General features: G+C 33.5%; 1 protein-coding gene across 1 annotated transcript; it reads left to right on the forward strand.

Annotated features, from left to right (window-relative positions):
* Window positions 1-2,799: 2,799 nt before the first annotated feature.
* Window positions 2,800-7,487, forward strand: LOC120083774 (sulfite oxidase-like). The gene is given in 13 exon segments (XM_039039640.2): window positions 2,800-3,089; window positions 3,956-4,071; window positions 4,183-4,245; window positions 4,367-4,403; window positions 4,553-4,634; window positions 4,716-4,834; window positions 4,999-5,094; window positions 5,550-5,588; window positions 5,590-5,661; window positions 5,745-5,846; window positions 6,413-6,460; window positions 6,805-7,020; window positions 7,178-7,487. Coding segments are annotated over 13 exon segments (1,182 nt in total). The 5' UTR covers window positions 2,800-3,014; the 3' UTR covers window positions 7,295-7,487.
* Window positions 7,488-9,269: the final 1,782 nt, after the last annotated feature.

Consider the following 9,269-nt stretch of genomic DNA (forward strand, 5'->3'; position numbering starts at 1 on the left):
AGAGGAGAGCATCTTTCTAAGAAGCGAGCCTGACCACCACCATCCCATGTCCGACATTAGGGAGGTTTTCTGTTCCCTTATTCTTTTTTGAGCTATACGTGAGACACATTGCGGATAATATATATTTTTAAGTTGAGGGTGGGGTACCCATCGGGTAGTATGTTATGTACTTTGATTGCCTGACTTGCTATTTGCTCTGTTTTTATCATGATATTCTATGACACACTCTTCCTGTAATAAAATTTTCATGAAAGAACATTAGGACAGCATGATCATGATTTTAGCCTATTTTTAAAAACAAAATTCTTGTCACTTGCATCTTAAGTCATTGTTTTGCAAAATTAAAGTCTTGCATGCTTAGAATTAGGTTATTTGGTTTGTACTTCTGTTGTCACCCCGCAAGGTCCACCTTTGACTTAGGAGTAACTATGCTTGTTTTAGAGCAAAACTAAACAAAGTGGATAAAATAAGGCCTACTGTGAATAAAAAAAAAAAGGAAAAAAAAGAAAGAAGACAAAATAAAGAAAAGCGATTTACTTGCAGTTCTGAAAAAAATAGGAAAAAAAAGAGGTATTAGTCGACATACCTGCAAAAAAAAAATAGTGTGTGTGTGCATAGATAGAGGTGAAAATAACTACCTCTACTGTGTCTAGTTAGGGCACACGAGAAAAGAGTGATAGGTTCCCAGCAGTGGGGTGTGAAAGCTAGCCCCCTAGGTAAAAGAAATGCCCTTTATGTTTTGTATGTGTGAATTTAGGCACTCTTGTCTTAGTGTTGCTCTCTTTTTTGCAAGTTGGTATGTCCGAGGTTGATAATCGAGCCAGTGTAGAATGAAGACCTTAAAAACTTTTATGGGCTGTGCAAGCTTAACTAGCAAGACTCTAGGCTCACTCATTCATGAATAGATTGAGAATCATTCTTAAACTTGTGCTTCATTGATTGATCATAGCTGAATTTCATTCTTGAGTACAAATTTCATTCTAACTGACTGTTGAGACATGAGTAACAAATTTGCGAATTAAGCTAACATGTTTTTAGTTATTTTATACTTGATTGTGTATTTCTACCTTGCTCGGGACGAGCAAGAATTAAGTTGGGGATGTTTGTTAGTTCTAAAATAGAGCTATTATTCCTAGCTTAATTCGAGCACATTTGTGGATTTTACGTGTTTATTTTCCTATTTTGTAGGTATCGAGCAACCAAGAGGTAGAGTTAATCATTTGATGAATAATGAGGTTAATTTGAAGCAATTTAGAGTTAATTTGAACATTGGGGCTTCAAAAGAGTAGAAAAGACCAAAATGTCATCAAGTTCCACCGAGTATGATCAGCCATCAATCATCATCGAGTACCATTGAGTAAAAGGTTGTCGAGTAATCAAGAAAACGCTACCGAGTGAACAAGGATCGAGTATCGAGCTTTCGAGCATCGAATAGCGAGTGTCCCAACGCATTCCTAGCATCGCGACGCAACGTTGCAACGCCATTCCTAGCATCGCGACGCTCCGAGTTGCATCACCGCTAGTGTCCCAACGCATCCTAACACTTCCCTCCAACGCTTGAAGGCAGAAGCATCAGCATTGCAACGCTTCTTTAGAGCATTGCAATTCTGTGACAATTGACAGACATGGAGCTAAGCACGTGCACAACCAAGCGTTGGACTTCAATGCTGACGCTTCCATTTCGCCGCATCATGGTTATCTCCCTGGATAAAAAAATATATCTACAGTGTGAAGAGTGCAACTTTTGGTCTTTAGTGGATTGACCGACAGTCAATGAATGTTGATTAATTTAATTAAAGAGTTTAATTAATTAATCTCATATCATTGAAGCTTCTAATATGTAGATCCATAAGGTCCCCTTGTTAGCTCAATAAAGATTAAATAAGAACAAATTAATTTTTGGATTATTTTGAGTTATTCAAATTAATCAAAATGGAATTAATCATACGATATGCAATTAATATAATATATATAGATACATTATAATATAAAGTTGATGAGAGAAATAAATATTTGAATATGATTCAAATATTAATTATATGAATGAGATTCATATTAAACTCATAGACTTATGAATATGATTCATATTAAAACTATAAGTTATGTGAGAAAATATAATTTGAATATGATCCAAACTTGTGATGAATATATTATATATTATATAATATAAAGTTTTGATTGAATATAAAGTTCTTTACATTAAAATTAGTTTTAGTGTAACTTTTTAAATTAAATTAATGGATATTGTATTAGTGGAGGAGTTATAACTCCTCCCTCCCTCTCTTTCACATAACACTACAGGAGGTTTTTTCAAAGGGCAATATTGAACATTGTGTTTTCTCTGTAATTCCTCTTCCTCTCCCAAGAACTCTCTTAACAACAACAAATTCTCCCTCACTAAAATTCTTAAACGAGCCCACAACTCTGTCTTGATTACTTACCTTGAGAATAACAAGGAAAGTTTTGGTGGTGGTGTGCAAGAGAATTTGTGTTCTTGCTGTGTCGAGAAAGGAAGTATTCGTGGAGGAAGAGTTCGTGATCTTCGGAGAGGAATACGTGAAGAATGACTATTATTGATGCATAAACATGACCATAATTCAATTAGTTAATATACATATATATATATATATATTTTGATTATCATAGACATCAAACATTTGAATCTTTTCATGTCGAACACCTGCATCAAACTTTGGAAAGGGCATGATGACTATTAAGTAAATTGAAAACTTTTATTTGAGTAATTACATTATTAATTAATTAAGATGAGCCATAAAAGACAAAAGAATGTGAAACAATGGGCATCGATACTTTCCACGTATGTTTCTCATTGTCAATTCATCACTCGCCTGTGACGATTTAAACAATCACAGGTTCAGCCTCTCCGTTAGTTGGGTTCACTTGGCTGTGACCAAAATTAAGATCACCCGTTGAATTGAGACATCTCGTCGTGCTCAGAAATTCGGTGGCCATCCATCTTCCGAGAACAATTTTTCTCTTCTGCGAGTGAGAAAATGCCTGGATTGATTGCACCCACAGATTACTCACAAGAACCACTTCGTCACCCATGTCTCCGAATCAACGCCAAGGCAAGCTTTTTCCTGGAATCCCTATCTTTTTCTTCTAGTATCAATATTTGATTTGCTCTGGGGTTTTTCATTTCGTTTTGGTGGCTAATTTTGTTGAAAACCCTACTTTCTAATGATACATTCTATGGTTTTTTTTTTTTTTTTTTCATTTCTCTGTAAAATCTGCCTTCTTATTGTTTTGGTTGTATATTGATGGTGGATTGTGCTTGTTGAACCTCCACTAGGTGTTGAATTACAAGTTTAGTTCAAGGAGTTTCATGTTTGTGTCTAATAAGTATTAAAAACGTAGCCCATTTGGTATCATTTCATTTTTTATCTTTGGTTTTTGAAAATGAAGTGTAATTACCCTGATTTGCATCTTTCTTGAGTACAAATAGTTGAATTCTTAGCTAAATTCTAAAAACAAAAATAAATTTTTAAAAAACTACCTATTTTGTAGTTTTTCAAATGTTGCTTTGTTTCTTTAAAATATGAGTAAAAGAAGATAATAAGTTAAGAAATTTAGAGGTGGGAAGGTTGTTTGGGTAAAAGAAGATAATAAGTTAAGAAATTTAGAGGTGGGAAGGTTGTTTGGGTAAAAGAAGATAATAAGTTAAGAAATTTAGAGGTGGGAAGGTTGTTTGTAGACTTAATTTTTTTTTAAAAAAATAAAACTGAAAAACCAAATGATTATTTAATGGTGCTTTAGTGATAGATAAATTTATCCATCATATGTGCTAAAACATGAAATATTTGGTATTAAATTATGCTATTTTATACTTTGGTTGCCTTTCCTCGGTATCTAGAATGAATTAAACTAAGCGGGAAGCGATTATATGTATAATGAATATTTGTGCTGATCTTCTTCCCTGATATCTCTGCCTCAGGAGCCCTTCAATGCAGAGCCACCGCGCTCTGCCCTGATTTCATCTTATGTCACCCCTGTAGATTTTTTTTATAAAAGAAATCATGGCCCTATTCCATTAGTGGATGATATTGAAAGGTTTCCTTCTTCCTCCTCTCTCTCTCTTTTTTTTTTTTTTTTTGTTTTTTTGTATCTTTTTGCTTCCATTTTCAATTCAATTACTACAAAACCTTTTCTTTTATAATGTAGATATTCTGTTTCTATAAATGGCCTAATAGAGAACCCAAAAGAGCTGTTCATGAAAGATATCAGGTGAGCTGTAGTACTTTGGATTTAAAGGAGGATTTCCTTTTCTTTACGGAGATACCAATTAAGTGAAACTTTGTATCGTAGTATGCTTTGGAAAGCAGCTAAGATTGTTATAATGTAACAGGATGCTTCCCAAGTACAATGTCACTGCCACTTTACAGGTATTCTTATTTCTAGGCATTAGTTGCAAGTATTCTTCTTTGCCAGATGGTTGCAATATGCGACCTGAATTCTACGAGGTTTATGAGTAATTCCCATTATGCCGTGCTTGATTATATAATTTGACACCATTTGGCATGCATGGACATAGTGTGCAGGTAATAGAAGGACAGCGATGAGCAAAACGAAAACAGTAAAGGGAGTCGGCTGGGATGTTTCTGCTCTGGGAAATGGTATCTGACATGAATCAGCTAATGTTCTAGATATGTTAGTTTAAGTTCATCCTTAAGAAAAAATTGTTTTGAACCTTACAGCTGTTTGGGGTGGTGCTAAATTGGCTGATGTTCTTGAACTTGTTGGAATACCTAAGTGCAGCTATAGTACACAAAAAGGTGGAAAACATGTTGAGTTTGTGAGCATTGATAGATGCAAGGTACAACGTTGGCCCACTTAGATGCTCTTTTCCAAGGAATATGAGCAAAAAAATTTCCTTGATGAAGATATGACTAATGTTATTGAAAGTTATTCCTTTAGTTTGAAGGAATTATGTGTAGATAGGGAGGAATGATTTTGATTTCTTTTGGTTATCAAATGCAGGAAGAAAAGGGAGGTCCATACAAGGGATCAATTCCACTGAGCCAAGCTTCAAATCCTGAAGCAGATGTTCTTCTTGCTTACGAAATGAATGGAGAAGTAAGTTATGCCGTTTTAAAGGTGTTAGTCAGTTAGAAGTACATTCTTACATATTGATTTTACCAAAAAAAAAAGTACATTTCTTACATATTGAAATACCTGCCACATTAAACTCCTCGTCTCTCCTACTTAATGGACAATATATCGAATATATGATTACACAACAACAAATGAACTCGATTTGATTAAATGGGTTGCCTTAATTAATTTCCTTTTTTTGTTTGTTATTGTAATTTTTCTTAATGCTTGTTGGATTCTTTCCTACTAGTATTCCTTTTGATGTTGAGTAATTATTTCATTGTTATTTATATATGTGTTTGATATTGAGTAATGATTTCATTGTTATTTATATGTGTTGAAGGGGAGGGAGAAGTTTAACTTCTCAACATTATGCTGTTACGTTTCTTATTGAGCTGCTCTACTATACTTAAATGTTATTTATTCTTTCACAAAAGACTCTTAACAGGGATCATGGGTATCCATTGCGTGTGGTTTGTCCCTGGTGTTATTGGTGCTCGCTCTGTTAAATGGCTAGATTCCATTAACATCATTGCAGAGGAATGCCAGGTTGGAAATGTGAAATAAAACTTGGTTCTTTTCCTCCAGAAGTTGCCTTCCTTTTTAATTGAGTTCATGGCATTTTCTTGCAGGGTTTCTTTATGCAAAAAGACTACAAAATGTTTCCTCCTTCCGTAAATTGGGATAATATTGATTGGTCGACCAGGAGGCCTCAAATGGATTTTCCAGTTCAGGTTTGTACTATAATACTTCTGCTCGATTGTGCTTTTTTCCTCGATTTTTGCATTGATCAGGGAAGTTAGACAACAGTTCTCCCTCATCATTTACTTCATTTCTTTCTTCTTTTTTTAATTATGAAAACAACTTTCATTGAGGAAAAAAAAAAAAAAATGAAAGAATACACGGACAAACAAAAAAACAAGCCCACAAAAGAAAGGAGCTCCCTTTACGAAAAGGGACTCCAACTATGTGAAAGAGCACCTACATAATAGTTTCAAAAGGTTTTTGAAATCGAAGTCCACGTAAAAACATGAAAGTGAACGAGGGACCAAACCTCTCAAGGGTCCCTTTCCACTTCCCTAAACACCCTACTATTCCACTCACCCCACAAAATCCATTAGATCTAGCACACCCTAGTAAGTCATAAAAAGCGACCCTTCTCATTATTTACTTTGAACGTACACCTTTTTTTTCTTTTTTTTTTTTTTTTTTTTTTGGCATGGTGGGGGTTGATTCTCTGTTGTGGCACTGTCCAAATTCACTTGACTAATCTAGTGCTGTTGAACTTGCTGAACTGCAGTGTGTCATATGTTCTTTGGAGGATGTAGATCATATAAAGCTTGGAAAGGTTAGTTCGTTTATGTAATTTCAATGTGTGAAAAAAAAAATTTCAAATGCGGATGATCATCTATGCAAAGTATTTCCTATTACAGATCTAAGAGCCTCCAATCCTCTGCCATTCTTTGTCCAGGTTAAGTCATAAATTCGGGTCATGTAAATCAGAAATTCCTGCAGATATTGTTCTACTTGCATATTTATAATCTAGCTTTAATCTACTCTCTTTTGCATTATTTAATGAAAAAAAATTCCTCTTACTCGAACTTAATTTCTCTGCTGCTGGTATACTGGTGATAGCCCTGTATAGCTACTTTAAATGAGCAAATATGATTGTTATTATCAAATGAATGTCAGGTTACAGTTAATGGTTATGCAGTGTCGGGAGGTGGTCGGGGAATAGAGAGAGTAGACATATCTGTTGATGGGGGAAAAAACTGGATTGAAGCCTCCAGATATCAGAAGACCGGAGTCCCATACGTTGCTGATAGTCCAAGCAGTGACAAGTGGGCATGGGTGTTTTTTGAGGTCACGCTCGATGTCCTACAAAACACCGAAATTGTTGCTAAAGCTGTAAGTCTCTCATGTTGATGCCTAGAAATCTCAACTAGTGCAAAAGCTACAAGTCTCTTTGATTTAAAAAAAAGGGTGATTGGTTGTTGGGCTGCTGTATCTAAGTTTGTTTACAAGTGTGCAAAGCTTTTGAGTTGAATTCCTAAATGAAATGCAGGTTGACTCATCAGCAAATGTGCAACCAGAAACAGTGGAAGAGATATGGAACTTAAGAGGTATACTCAACACCTCATGGCATAGGGTTCAAGTTCGAGTTGGCCGTTCCAATATATAGAAGCAAGAGACGAAACTCGAAACTTAAAACTGTATCATCTGCCTTTTTCATCATCTCATAAACTAACGTTGTGCAGAATAAACTCTTGTTTTTTACCAAATTCAAATGTGCAAGGATTTTGATTTTCTATTAGAAGTCCGAATAAGAGTATGAAGCCTGCTTACACTGATGATGAATAATATATTTCCTTCAAGTGTGTGTGTATGTTTTTTTTAAATTTATTTTAATTTTTTGAAAATGACTTTCGACTATCTAACCAAGTATTGTGAGAATGGTTTAAACAAGCACTTCATACTATTCTAGGGATGGGAATGGGAATGTAAAGTCTCTCAGTAGATTGTCTCCTTGCAGGTTTCATATTCATTTTCTAGATGAAGTGCTTGTTTAAACCAACTTCAAAAGTAACTTAACTCCACCAACTTTAAGGGGCTGTTTGGGACGTTGAGATGATATAGGATATAGAGAGTTCTGATATCTGGAGAATATTGATGTTTGGGGAGTTCTGATGTCTGTGTTTGGATGTGTAGAGTTTTTATGTTTGAGTTCATGTCAGTGTTTGGGTGTATAGAGTTGTTATGTTTGAGTTCATGTCTGTATTTGGGTGTATAGAATTGTTATGTTTGAGTTCATATATCTGTGTTTGGGTGTGTAGAGTTGTTATGTCTATGCTATCTGGTTAAGTTATCGTATTCTATAATAATGTCTGTATGAACATTTTTTTAAAAAAAAAAAATTTTATAATTCAATTATTGTATCCATCTTATTTGGAATAAAACATCGATTGCCTTTTTTTTATTCTTTCCAATCTCAAGATATGGTATACAATTCAATTTTATATTAAAATAGTTAAAAATAGATTACATTGATAATTTATATTAAAATAATAAAAAATGATTATATTAATTATTGAAATTTATTAAGTTTAAGTAATATATTTATATTTATTTATTAATTAAACTATATTTTTATTGTTCAATCTTCTAAAAATAAAAATGTCACACTTTTGCAAGGTAACTTAAGTAACTTCAATATTAAGAATGTAAACATTAAAAATAAATTAAGACAATGTAAATACTCATAAAAAAATAAAAAAATTAATAACATCAAAAAATGTCAAATAGTCTGTGTAATATATCTATTGTATAAGTAACATACCAAAATTAATAATACAAAAAAATACAACTTAAATAGAATATAGGGGAATAAAAAAAAAGTAACATACCAACTTCAAACTAATTGAATATTCCATATTAGTTTGGGTTGCATAACAAAAAAAAAAAAAGTAAGAAAAATCTAGAAATACTTATAATGTAGGAAGAGAACTAGTTTGAATAGAGAAATACCTATATTACTTCTATGAATTACGATATGGATGGAGTCCACCGGTTGTCGGATCAAATGAGGCACCCTACCACTCACCAAATAACCAAAAGTTAGAAACTTAATAATATGAAAATAACAGAACAAAACATTAGAAAATAGAGAATGAGAAACCGAAGTTAAACAATTCACCAGATTGACAAAATAAATATTGGACAATGGAGGCTTTTAGCAAATAGAGAAGGACCAATGTCGTCATATAGGAAAAGTGAAAGGAGAGGGGTGGTTGTTGAAAATTAATAACAACTCTAACAAATATTAAAAAAAAGTATGACCAGCCTGAGAATATTAAGTTTACATCATGAATGAACTCAAATCCAATTAATAAATTGGTTGAGTCATTAATGAAGTGGTTGAATGGGTAGTGGAAATACGCAAGTGGAATAAAATCAGCAAACAATCAGAACAGTCATTAATAAATCAACAAACAATTAGACAATCACTACTAAAGTTGGTGGATAGTTTAATAAATAAGATAACTAATAATGCATAATATTGAAAATGTACAAAATATGCAAGTATGATCAAGTATGATCGAGCATGAACAATCAAGTATGATCGAGTATGAACGATCAAGTATGATCGAGTATGTTTA

The sequence above is a fragment of the Benincasa hispida genome, chromosome 8 (genome assembly GCF_027475165.1).
Source record: "Benincasa hispida cultivar pf3 chromosome 8, pf3_genome.v1.1, whole genome shotgun sequence".
Classification (NCBI taxonomy): Eukaryota; Viridiplantae; Streptophyta; class Magnoliopsida; order Cucurbitales; family Cucurbitaceae; genus Benincasa; species Benincasa hispida.